Source organism: Equus asinus, chromosome 10 (assembly GCF_041296235.1).
Source record: "Equus asinus isolate D_3611 breed Donkey chromosome 10, EquAss-T2T_v2, whole genome shotgun sequence".
Lineage (NCBI taxonomy): Eukaryota > Metazoa > Chordata > Mammalia > Perissodactyla > Equidae > Equus > Equus asinus.
The window spans coordinates 54,835,002-54,848,040 of record NC_091799.1 but is presented as its reverse complement, the minus strand read 5'-3'; the positions used below and the strand labels follow the sequence as shown (position 1 = coordinate 54,848,040).

General features: G+C 46.9%; 1 protein-coding gene across 11 annotated transcripts in view; it reads left to right on the top strand.

Annotated features, from left to right (window-relative positions):
* The window catches only part of SUGP2 (SURP and G-patch domain containing 2), a 37,651-nt gene that overhangs the window by 208 nt on the left and 24,404 nt on the right, over nt 1–13,039 (top strand). For 3 of the 11 annotated variants that reach the window (XR_011506421.1, XM_044773205.2, XM_070519510.1), the window contains exons 1-4: nt 88–280; nt 1,646–1,777; nt 5,058–6,662; nt 9,714–9,831. Coding sequence is in view for 9 of the 11 variants with exons in the window: in XM_044773205.2 (XP_044629140.1) it covers nt 1,657–1,777; nt 5,058–6,662; nt 9,714–9,831 (1,844 nt within the window). In the remaining 2 variants the exon portion in view is untranslated. Of the gene's footprint in view, nt 1–87; nt 281–1,645; nt 1,778–5,057; nt 6,663–9,710; nt 9,832–13,039 lie in introns of those variants that run through there. The other 8 variants (XR_011506420.1, XM_014865162.3, XM_070519507.1 and 5 more) reach the window with 5 other exon arrangements.

Here is a 13,039-nt window from a genome sequence, read left to right as displayed (position 1 = left end):
CCGCCGCCGCAGGGAAACTTGTCGCTTCGGGAGCGTACTCCCTGAAGAAGCGGGCAGCGCGCCTGCGCAAGAGGGCTCCGCCGCGGCCACCTGCGCCTGCGCACAAGGGCTCGGCGGCGGCTTGCGCCTGCGCGGTGCGGCGCTGCGGAGACCGTTGGCTCATTTGCATGTCCCCGCCTCGCGCGGCGGCGGCGGCGGCGGCGGCAGCGGCGGCAGCGGCGGCAGCAGGTGAAGAGCCTGAGGCGGCGGCGGGAGTGTCTCCGCGCGCAGTGGGCTCGGGGTGAGGCCCGGGCCCGGGCGTCGTCGGTGGGCGGCCCCAGGGGTGGGGGGCTTAGGCTTGGCCCCGAAGGCCCCACATCTCCGCTATGGCGCCGCGGGCTCGGCCCTCGGGCTGCGCGGTGGCCACGGCCTTGTTGGGTGGGCCTGGGGGGCGGTCTGCGGCTTTCCGGGCCCAACGCCCCCTTTTCTTCGTCCTCGGAGGCGGGTAGCAGGCGGGCCACGCCCGACGGGTGCATTCGTTCAGTCGTTCATTCATTCCCCCCGAACTCGGAGCGGCCGCGCTCTTGTGGCGATAACCGCGGCCGGGCGCTGCATCGGGCCCTTTGCCGTTTTTTAATTGGTTCGGTCCCCGTAGCTGCCCATTCCATAGATGGGGTAACGGAGGCACAGCAAGGGTAGCTCACTTGATTTGATCCGGGGCCTCTTGGCCCGGAGACCGTGCCTTTCGCTACAGAGAACAGGGGGCGCCCCAGGAAAAGGGCTGAAAGATGGGAAAAGGGAGTGATGGGTATAAGAAAGACTGTAACGCGGGGGCAGGCTTGGATCTTGAGGTTGGAGCTTTCAAGATGAAAAGATGTCTTGGCGGTTAAGGATGCCGCCGCTGGGTTCCTCACTGTTGCTTCGCAGTCATTTTTACTCGGTCTTCAGGGCTTTGTCCCCACTCCTAGTGTCCTGTTTGCCAGGTTCCAGTCCGGGCTGGCTGACCTTGGATGGGTCACATAGCCTCAGTCCTCCTTTTCCTCTTCGGAAAAATGTCGTTCACAACAGGACCCACTTCTTCAGTGGGTCGTTGCAAGAAGTAAAGGGGAGTCCCTGTAGGGAGTCCCTTCCTTACAACAGGACCTAGTACAGAGCAAGCTGTCACTAGCTCGTTGTCACTAGTCAGGGCTTCCTCCACTCACTCATTGAGGGGCTTCTCTCAGAGGGGAGGTCGGTTCTCAGAGCTTCCTGGCTCTGTCTGTGAGAAGGGAAAATAGTGATGATGTCTTTCCTAACCACAATTTGCAAGGGTTGTGGTCCTGCTTCCCTGCACTACGTCCAGTGATGTGTGTTGCTTCGTGCAGTCTTCAGCGGCCCCAAGAAGATAGGACTGCTTTGATAGAGCTTGTAAGGGCTTCCGAGGAAATGAGAAGCAAAATAACTTGTCCGAGATCACTGTGCTTGTCTTGTTCCTTCTAAGCCAACACACACCTGTGAGCTTGGTGAGGGCAGAGGCCCCCTTAAAATAACCCAACTTCCCTCTCAAGTACCGTGCGGGATTATGGATCACTGCCTTGTTCCTTTGAGGATTAGGTGAAGTAGAAAGAACAGGCTCTGGGAGCATTAGTTGTCATTCTTAGTGTCTTTTTTCCACCTCTCACTACAGGTTAGAGAAACATGGCAGCAAGGCGAATTGCGCAGGAGACTTTTGATGCTGTATTACAAGAAAAAGCTAACCGATATCACATGGACCCCAGTAGTGAGGCTGTAGGCGAAGCTCTTCAGTTTAAAGCTCAAGGTAAATCAAAATGCTTGTTTTTTGCGGGTGGAGGATTTCAGTGCCTTGGGCAGAAGTATGCAGCTTCTTTTATTTGTTAAGGGGAGATAAAGTTTTCTTTGGGTCCACTTGTCAAATCATTATGCAGAAGTAGGTATTGTCAATATCTGGAGCCTCTACTCTCCAGGCACCCTCCCCCACCTAAAGAAGGCTTCTTGACTCCATCTCTTGGCTCCATCCCCACTACAGCTGCCGAGGTTTGGCCTGTATTCTTGTAACAATCTCCTCCTGAACAGTTCTCAGCTTCTGGCTTCATTCCCTGCAAACCTGTCCTCCCCACAGATCTATTAATGCCAACGTAGCTGGGCCAAGGCCCTGCTTGGACTCTTAGGGCTCCTCATTTCAGGGTTACATCCTCAGACAAGTGCAGGAGCATCCAGGTAACAGTGGTGTGTGCAAGACAGGAGGCTGTGACAGGGGGCGCCCTGTGGAGTTGCCAAGTGTAGGCCCTGCCTGAAAACATTCCCTTGGGAAGGTTTTGAAGCATCATGCCAGCAGAATAAAAAATGGTGCCCACACAGATGGCAGGAAGACGTGGAAGTCCCTCACCACTGCACACGAGGCTTCTGACCCTCACTCCCTGCCTGGGGCTTCGTGCTTCAGCTCTGCCGCCTGTTTGTGCTTTGAATCCCAGCTCTGCCTGGGTAATTCCCTCAGGCACTAAGACCCAGCTCACAGGAAGGCCCTGCAGGCCTTGAGGTTGATTTGGTTGCCCCTCCTGGCACAGGCGAACCCCCGGGGAATCTGCTGGGCACCTGCCTCCTCCAGTCCTCCTTCAGCCTGTTGTTGCTCTCCTCACTGCTGCATTAGCCCCTGAGCCATCCTCGGTGCGGGAGAGGCTTCCTTAGTGTTGGTTGAATGAGTCTAAACACTTGGATGGAGTAGGGATAACTGTTATTACATGCTTTGGACCTATAGAAACTGAGCCTCAGAGGCTGTCTCTGGGTTCTGAGTTTTCAAAATTACATGAGTAGTAATTTTCGGAAATTACAAGTTTTCAAAAAATTTGTGAACGTACAAAAATTAGGAAAATGTTCCTGTTATAAAAGATTGGAAGGATTAAGAAATATTTAAGAGTAAAACATAAAAAAGCCTTTCATCTGCTTCCTTACACCTCAGAGGTAAGCATATCTGTGGTGATTTGTGCATCCTTCAATTCTTTTAGTGATATATTTTTGTAACCCTGAACACTTAGGTGTGTGTGTATGTATATACACGCATACCTATACGTATACATGAATACATATGTATGTGTATATGGAGATTTAAATCTTGATTTATCTTTATCTAGAGACTCAAACACCAATACATATCTTAGTTACATCAAGAAAGATTAGGGAGGGGGAAACTAGAATCCCAGCAGGATGCTAGACAGTTCTAGAACCATCTGTCTGTCACAGAGCTGCATGGTCCATTGGTCAGGCTTTCTCTGTGTTTCTGCGCTATGCTGAACAGTTCTGGTGCCTTGATGCCTTGTAAACCAAGGCATCAGAAAATCCTGTTGTGCAGAATCCAGCCACCACTCTACCTCTGATGCTGCCGCCCTCACCAGGCCATCAATACCTGGATTACCCCAGTGGATTCCTTGCTGGCACATCCATAGCCATTCTCATCCCTTTTGGTCTGTTCCTTACACAGCGGCCAGTAAGGTCATCCCTCTGCTCAGAACCCTTCTGTGGCTTTCTGTCTCACTTAGAGAGAACTCCAGCATTCCATCAAGGGCCTGAGTTGATCTAGTACCCGCCTTTTGTTTGCATCTCGTATCATAGTGGTTCCCTAACTTTTCTGCATGGTAGAATCATCTGGGGACCCTTTAAGAACCCTGATGCCCAGGTCACACCCCACCTGATTCATTAAGTCAGGGGACTCCAGTGTGCAGCAGAGTTTAGGAGCTGCCTTCTTACCACTTTGCCTCTCGTTCCCTCTGTTCCCTTCTGGCCATATTTGTGCCCTGCTGGTCCCACCTCAGTGCTTTGTTCTCACACTCCCTCTGCCTGGAAGGCTTCCCCCATAATCGCAGGGTCTGGCCCCTCATGCCAGGCCTCTACTGCTCAGATACATTGTTGTCAGAGCTGCCCTCCTTGACCAGCCTATCTAAAAATGGCTTTCCCTCTTCACATTCCCACCGCTTAATATTTCTTATGGGCACTTCCTTACACCTGATGGATTTTTGTTCACTGTTTGATTCCTTCGACTGACGAGTTCTGGAGAGCAAGGGCTTTGCTGTCTCCTTTTCCTGCTGTCACTTCAGTGCCTGGAGTAGGTGCTCAGTGAGTACCTGTTGAGAATTTATACAAGGTTCTGGCTTCCCGTGGCCTCTCGACCCATTACTACCGTACTCCTGGCATCTCTCTCTCCCTTTCCATTTCACTTTTTGACTCGGTAATAGATTCTGATTCAAAGCTAGAAAGAAGGTTCTCCATGAAAAGTCTTTCTGAGGCCCACTGTTTCCATACCCCCATAGTTCCCTTATGTTCCTAGCTTCTTACAGAGATTCTTTATACATGAACAAGCAAATGCCAATTTAGCTTTCAATTTTCCTCATTTCTACATGGAGGAGGACGAAAACACGCACTATTCAGTTTCCATTGTAGCCTCTCTTGATGTGGCTTATTTCACTTCTGCCTTTCTCTTACCTGCATCAGTCTCTGTTTTATTCAAAGGATTAGTTGGCCCAGTGGACCTTTACGAGGGAGCGTATCAACCAGCTTTGGGTCAAGTGCTCAGCTGTGGCCCGGTCAGCTGTGGTGGGTACAGTTCAGCGTGGCTTCTACCTCAGTGGCACTGTAGGCAGAGAGTTCCTCGTGGGAGGCAGGGAGGATGGGAAGAGCCATGTGCTGTGTGATAGAGGTCGAAATACAAAGTGATCTAGTCGCAGTAAACAAGTCTAGGTTATTTAAGCACCAAACACCCTTCCCTGAGTCTAAAAGAGGCCTAGTAAACCAGACACCCGCAGAGCCAGGGCGGGGAGTCTGAATGAGAGAGGGGCCCTGCTGCCCAGCCTCGGGACACTGACGTCAGGGCAGATGCAGGCCCAGTACTTGTAGGTCTCTGTTTTTATAAGGAGTAAGTCCACATTTTTCAGGGAAACCACACACATTTTAAATGTTGGCAACAAATACGAATTTGTAAAATGCTCTTAGGCAGATAAAGCACTGCAGCTGGCTGGTGGTCTGTGGAGTGTCTGTTTGCAGCCTCAGGTTTAAAGTACCTCTGTTTCTTTTTGGATCTTTTATTTCAGATCTTCTAAGGACAGTCCCAAGAGCCAGAGCAGATATGTATGATGACATTCACAGTGACAGCAGATACACTCTGGGCGGATCTGTAGCTCACTCTCGAGAAACTGCCAGGGAAGGCCTGAGAAGTGATGTATTTCCAGGACCTTCCTTCAGATCAAGCAACCCTTCTGTAAGTGACGACAACTACTTTCGTAAGGAATGTGGCCGAGATCTGGAATTTTCCCACCCTGACTCCCGAGACCAGGTCTTTGGCCACCGGAAATTGGGACATTTCCGTTCTCAGGACTGGAAATTTGCACTCCGTGGCTCTTGGGAACAAGACTTTGGCCACCCAGTTTCTCAAGAATCCTCTTGGTCACAGGAGTATAATTTTGGTCCTTCTGCACTACTGGGGGACTTTGGCTCTTCCAGGCTGATTGAGAAAGAGTGTTTGGAGAAAGAGAGTCGGGATTTCGACGTGGACCGTCCAGGGGAAGCAGACTCTGTGCTCAGGGGCAGTGGTCAAGTCCAGGGCAGAGGCCAAGGTCTAAACATCATTGACCAGGAGGGTGCCCTCCTAGGAAAGGGAGAGAGTCAAGGTCTGCTCACGCCTAAAGTGGGGGTTGGGAAACTTGTCACCCTGAGAAGCGTGAGCATGAAGAAAGTACCCACTATAAATCGTATTACTCCCAAAACTCAGGGGACTAACCAAATCCAGAAAACCACTCCAAGTCCTGATGTAACCCTAGGGACAAACCCAGGTACAGAAGATATCCAATTCCCCACTCAGAAGATCCCTCTGGGGCTCAATCTGAAAGATATTCGGCTCCCCAGGAGAAAGATGAGCTTTGACCTCATAGATAAGTCAGATGTTTTTTCAAGATTTGGGATAGAAATAATCAAATGGGCAGGATTCCACACCATAAAAGATGATGTTAAATTTTCCCAGCTTTTCCAGACTCTCTTCGAACTCGAAACTGAAACCTGCGCTAAAATGCTCGCCTCGTTCAAATGCTCCTTAAAACCAGAGCACAGAGATTTTTGCTTTTTTACTATCAAATTTTTAAAGCACTCTGCTTTGAAAACACCCAGAGTCGATAACGAGTTTTTAAACATGCTTTTAGACAAAGGTGCTGTGAAGACCAAAAATTGCTTTTTTGAAATCATAAAGCCCTTTGACAAGTACATAATGAGGCTTCAAGACCGGCTTCTGAAGAGTGTCACACCCCTGCTCATGGCCTGCAATGCCTATGAGCTGAGTGTCAAGATGAAGACCCTCAGTAACCCCCTGGACTTGGCTGTTGCCCTGGAGACCACCAATTCTCTCTGCCGGAAGTCTTTGGCCCTTTTAGGACAGACATTTTCCTTGGCCTCTTCTTTCCGGCAAGAGAAAATCTTAGAAGCTGTTGGCCTCCAAGATATAGCTCCATCTCCTGCCGCATTTCCAAACTTCGAGGACTCCACTCTGTTTGGGAGAGAGTACATCGATCACCTGAAGGCCTGGCTGGTTAGCAGCGGATGTCCACTCCAGGTCAAGAAAGCTGAACCTGAGCCCACTCAAGATGAGAAAACCGTTCCTCCTACCAAACCCGAGATTGAAGCCAAGGCTCCTTGTGGTTTGAGTGATGGTAAGGAAAGCAGCGAAAGTTTCTATTTGTTGTGATTTGTTGTTTTCCATGTTTTCTTGTAACATTTCTTATTCTCTTTGAGGTTTTTACACAGAGGTTCTTTAACCAACTATAGAATCAGAATTTTAGCAGAAAACTCTGATTGGCCCATATACATGTCTTCCATTCATTCTGTAAACGTGTTAGAAATCTGTCTACCACAGAAATCCTTAGACATTTTTGGGTCACAGACTCCTTTGGGAATCTGATGAAAAGCTGTGGCCCTTGCCGGGAAAAATGCACATATATTTGTACACAATTTTGCACTATCTGGGGGTTTGTACAGTCCTGCAGCCAAGGTTAAGAAGGCTTGTTCCAACAGGTGTCCCCCTGCCCCTGCCCCAGGTATTATCAGAAGGAAGAGTAAACACTGGGCACTGTCTCTGAGTCGTCTCCAGGCTCCTGAGGGAAAGAAATCACAAAACTCAGCCCCTCCTGTGCTGGGATTAGGGGGACATAGGAGAGGCCCCAGCCCAGCCTGGGGAGTCACGGAGGCCACAGCAGGCCATGTTTGAGCTGTGCTGAGAGACAGACAGGGATCGGCCAGTCAGTCCAAGTGGTGGGGGCACCTTTCCACCTGCTTGCTTTTCTAGACTGGCTAAAGGTCGACAGATCGCTTAGGCACAACTGGTAACCTGGTGTTAACAAGTCGATTTACTGGGGAGAGGAAAGGCCAAGAAAGACGTAATAGAAATAGAAACAACTGGCTGTTTGGTGTCCCTTTTCCCTCCTCCTTAGCTCCCAGGATGGATGCTCTCTCAGCCCAGACATCCCAGCGGTCGTGAGCAGACGTAGTGGCCATGTGACCAGCAAGGAAGCACTTTTCCCCCTTTACATTAGGAAGAAGTCCCTTTTCCTCCTGATGCAGTTTTCAGCTTCTCTTGCCCCAGCTGAGTGGGGAAGTCTCATTTGTTCCTGAATCTCTTCACTCCTCTACCCCCTCTCCAACCCCTGACTGCATTTGGCACTAGGTAGGTTCCACCATGGGTGGGTGGCCACACCTACTCCTGGAGGGGGAGTCTTCCAGAAGTGGGCTCGTTAGGGCTGCAGCGGAACCCCTCTTCCCCACGCCCCACAAAGTGGCAGAGTGGAAAGTCAGTGTAAGAACAATACTAAAGAACTTTGTATGAAGGAGGGAAAAGTCGTCCATCACCTGAAGTTGCCCACCACTGTCCCCTGCCATGCTGCTACACAGGCTCTAGTCTGCTCTTTTACAGGCTTATCAAAGGCCCTTGTATGTGTTTCTGCAGCATTTGCTACATTATGATATTGACCTCACGTGAATTACCTCACCTTTCCCTTGATGTTGGACTCATGCTGCCTTTTACTAGAGGCTTCTGAGGCTGAGCAGAGCTGAGTTCCCTTGTAATTGGCATCTGCAAGCCTCGGCTGTCTGGGCAGCAAGTGGACGGCAGCAGTGCCCATGTCTCATTACTTCCATTACTGTTAGAAATGCTGGGATGAGATCTTTCGTTGAAGGTATTGATTATGACTCTTATTTTTATTTTTTATTTTTAAATCCTGCTTTAAAGGCTATGGTGTCAGAAGGAGGGTTTCTGGGCCAAAGGCTGGGACCCACTTTCCGGCCCTTGCTTATAGTCACCTTCTCTAGAGATGGTTGTGGTGATCCACAAATTGTGTTGTCTTGGAAAGCTTCTGACTTTGAACTCTTACTCTTCTGTAAAATCATGTAAAACTAGCAGTTCTATAAGATGTGAGCCAATAACAAAAAAAAAGGAAAGCAATTTCAAAGGGGAAATATTTGCAATAACATGACAATTGAAGGATCAATTTATCCTGTGTAAAGAGCTCACAGTGATAAACTCACAGCTGCAACTCCGACACAGGGAAGGACAAGACAGTGCAGTTACTCCACAGAACAAAGTGGAAGACCTCTCCACTTCAGGGGTGATTTTTTTTTTAAACTTTTTTTAAGACTATGGTAGTTTACAACCTTGTGAGATTTCAGTTGTACGTTATTGTTAGTCATGTTGTAGGTGCACCACTTCACCCTTTGTGCCCTCCCCCGACCCCCCCTTTCCCCTGGTAACCACCAATCAGTTCTCTTTGTCTCTATGTTTAACTTCCACCCATGAGTGGAGTCATACAGAGTTCATCTTTCTCTATCTGGCTTATTTCACTTAACATAATATCAGTTCAGGGGTGATTTTTATTAAGTAAACTGATAAGCCATTCCGTGCTATTAAAACTAGCAAACATCAGAAAACTAAGCAACCTTATTATTTGAGGACATAGGTGCTCTTCTGTGTTGCTGGTGGCATTGTAAGTTACAATTCATATGGAAGAAAATTCACACTTTATGTTTCCTTTTCATATGTTTAGCAAGTATTTTTTGTGAACACTTATCTTGGGACCATTGACTTTTAATTGGGAAATTTTTCTTTGTAAGTTTATGTGTGTGTGTGTGTGTATGTGTCTTCTGATTACAGAAAACAGATGTATGTTTATTTTTTATAGATAAAGCACAAAGAAAATGAAATCCCTGATTAATCTACCACCCATAGATAACCTCCGTTAACTTTCTGGTGTATTTCCTTCTAATCTTTTTTCTATGTATCCGTATTTATGTATCTTTCCCCTCTTTCATATTGAGAATCACAACCTAGGTATTCTCTTTACATGTTTTATACCTAGATACATTTTATATCTTTACAGTTTCCTCTTAATAATGAGAGCATTCAAGTTAAGCTACATACCACTTCCTTCTATAGAATATATATACACACATTGTTTTGCCCAGTCATTGTAAGCTTGTGACTGTTTCTGTCCTAGTGGTTATGCTGTTAAAGCTTTTGGGAAGATATTTTACATACTGGTCTCTAGAATAACACACCACTTTCCTTTTTTCAATGCTGATCTCTTGTGAATGAGGATTTTGGTGTCTGGTGCCTGCTTAGGCTCCATTCTAAGCCACTGACTCTGTCCTGGTCTTCCCAAGCCCCATGTGGTCCAGTGTGTTTCTCAGAAAAGCCCTTCTGTGTGTTCCAGCAGTCCCCCAGCGAGCAGATCACAAAGTGGTGGACACCATCGACCAGTTGGTCACACGTGTCGTCGGAGGCAGCCTGTCTCCCAAAGAGAGAGCTCTTCTCAAGGAGGACCCCGCTTACTGGTAGGTCTAAATGTCGGCCCTGCAGATGCCTCCCATAGAGCGAATCCCTGTGGTAGAGCACATGGCAACGTTTGTGTTGCTCTCATGGTGTCCAGAGCAGAGGAGATGATGCCTATTTTGAGCAATGGTGTCTGCCAGAGGAAGGAGCGTGAGGGTGGGTCAGGTTTACCTGAGTAGGTTTACCCTGCTGCAGACCTGCCGTGTGGCCATCTCTCACTCAGGCCTGGAGCTCCTCGCCCTGCCGTGCTGGTTTAAGGAGGGGTGAGAGGTGTGTGCAGAGTGCTTGTCAGTTGAGAAGTATGGCACAATAGCTCTTTGTGTTTTATTGCTACTGTTTGCTTAACTGTCTTCTCCTTTTGCCTTATTGCCTCTTCACATGAATAGAACAACTTTTTAAAATTAAAGCTTTTGTCATAAATACAGTACTTATTAGAGAAAGTAAAGAGGAGCAAAGTCAGGGGAAGCCACCTGGTGCCCACCGACAACCACTGACATTTTTGGTATTTGCTTCCAGTCTTTCTGCTCACCATGGGCTGTTTGGTGTTTTTCGTTTTTAACATAAGTGTGATTATGCTACGATATAATACAGCCTCCCCTTTTAGATGACAGGGAAAAATGTGTTCCCTACTCTTTGTAAACATTAGTTCAGACACTGTGTTTACTAGTCCACAGAGTCGTGGTCAGAGTTTATGTAGTCATTTCTTTCTTGTTGGACTCTGAAATGTTTTTGATTGTATGCAATTTTTAATTTTTTTCAGTGCATAGCTTAATGCATTACATTTTCTTGTGTGTTTAGGATGATCACTAGAGTAGATTGGAGGAAGTGGAAAAGTTTTATACTTTTTTTTTAATATAAAAGTGGCATATGCCCTTTGTAAAAGAGTAAAAAGACAACGATGTAGTCACTCAGAGACCCACCACTTTCCTGTAGTGTGTCCTGTGTTTTACAGTTGGCATAATTGTCCTTGTTATCAGCAATAGCATGCAATTCCATTGCACACAGGTGCCATACCATACTTGACCATTGCCCATTGGTGGATTCATAGATTCTATCTAGTTTTTTCCTGCTATCAGTAACATTACGGTGAACAATGTTTTGCTTGTATTTCCGTCTGTGTTTCTGGCAGTTTATTAGGATAATATCTAGGAGTGAAATTGCTGGGTTAAAGGGGAAGCTCACTTTAGAGGCTTTGGTCTATGTTAGTTTCTCAGCTGCAGCATTATTGACATTTGCGACTGAATCATCCTCTGTGGTAGGGACTGTCCTGGGCATTGCAGGATGTTTAGCCACATCCTTGGCATCTACCCGCTGGGCACCAGTGGAATCCACCATACCAGCTATGACAGCCAAAAATATCTTCAGACACTGCCTGGTGTCCCTTGGGTACAGAGTTGCCCTGGTGGAGACCATTGATCTGTATCATTAGGTTACTTTCTGTGAGTGATTTGTCCCCATTGATTGACACTCTCACTGCCACTCTAAGTGTGCCATTCCCTCTCCTGAGTGTTTGATTTAAAGAGAATTTCATACTGTGATGTTCTACCTTGTAACTTTGTTAATTAATGAGATTGCATGTTCTCTCATAGGACATCTAGTTGTAGTTCCTCTTTTTTTTTTTTTTTTTTTTTTTTGAGGAAGATTAGCCCTGAGGTAACATCTGCTGCCAGTCCTCCTCTTTTTGCTGAGGAAGCCTGGCCCTGAGCTGACATCTGTGCCCATCTTCCTCTACTCTATATGTGGGACGCCTGCCACAGCATGGCTTGACAAGTGGTGCGTTAAGTCCGCAGCCAGGATCCAAACCGGTGAACCCTGGGCCACTGAAGTGGAACATACAAACTTAACTGCTGAGGCTGTGCCACTGGGCCAGCCTCATACAGTTCCTCTTTTTGAGTGATCTATTTAGCATTTGTGTAGTCAACATTGTAACCATGCTGAACTCAGTATTCCTGTTGTCATAATTACTAAAGATGTTAGAAAGGTGTAAGTTTCCATGAACAGTACCAGAGCTTTGTCTTAACCAGCATGATTTACCAGGAAAGGGTTGGAACTTATATGGTTTTATTTTTACAGAAGTCTTGAATTCATCTGGATTATTTTCATGTATAGAATGAGGTAGGCATATAACTTAAAATTTTTTAAAAACCCAATAACCTAATTGTACCAGCGTTGTTTATGAAATACTTTTATTTAGCAAACACTTTTGTTTTCTGTGCACGTGGTACTATTCTCAGTTCTTTACTGATTTAAGCACTAGCTGGCCAAATCCTCAAACAGCCTTTGGAGGTAGGTATGTTGCCATCCTTATTTTACAGAATAAAGGGGCTTTTGCCTCAAGGATGTACAGCTAGTAAGAGGCAGAGCTGAGATTCATGTCCAGGCTGTTGCTCTCAGCCAGTGTGTATTCTGAAGGAAGGAAGCTAGATAGCCTCAGATTGACAGATGAAAGCACAGACCAAACCTTCTAAGTAAGGTGCCATTAGACTTAGAAGGCCCAGGGGCAATTTCCAGGTGATTGACAAGGTGATTGGATTGGAGGGAGAGGGGCCCTGAGAGGACTGGAGGCGTGTGCCTCCGCCCCATGACTACTGCACACAGCCCAGCAGGCTCATGATCACTGACAGCCGTGGGTGGCAGATAGAACCACAGCCAGAGTTATGTGTGCATATGGGCAGAGGGGGTACAAAATTAGAAATAAGCGTTTAACTAGGAATCAGATATTTGAGGAAAATCAGCATCATGAAGGAGAGTCACCACATTCAACAGAGCTGACACCTGAGAAGACAGAGTTACTATAAGAAAAAGGAGACTTATAGTAGTCCCCCCTTATTGCAGTTTCACATTTCAGGATGTGAGTCATCCTTATCCAGCCTGTTCATGCTGTATACGCCACCCACCCGTTAGTCACTTCGTAGCTGGTTATCAGGTCGACTCTCGAAGTATCACAGTGCTTGTGTTCACATCATCCTTATTTTGTTTAATAATGGTTTCAAAGCCAACTTTATTATTAGTTACTGTTATTTATTTATTATTAGTTATTGTCTTACTGTGCTTAATTTAAAGGTTAAATTTTATCACAGGTATGTATGTTTAGGAGAAAACATAGTATACAGTTAGGTACTATCCACAGTTTCAAGCACCTACTGGGGGTCTTGGAACGTATACCCCAAGGATAAGGGGGACTACTGTAATCTAAAAATGTGTTTGTGT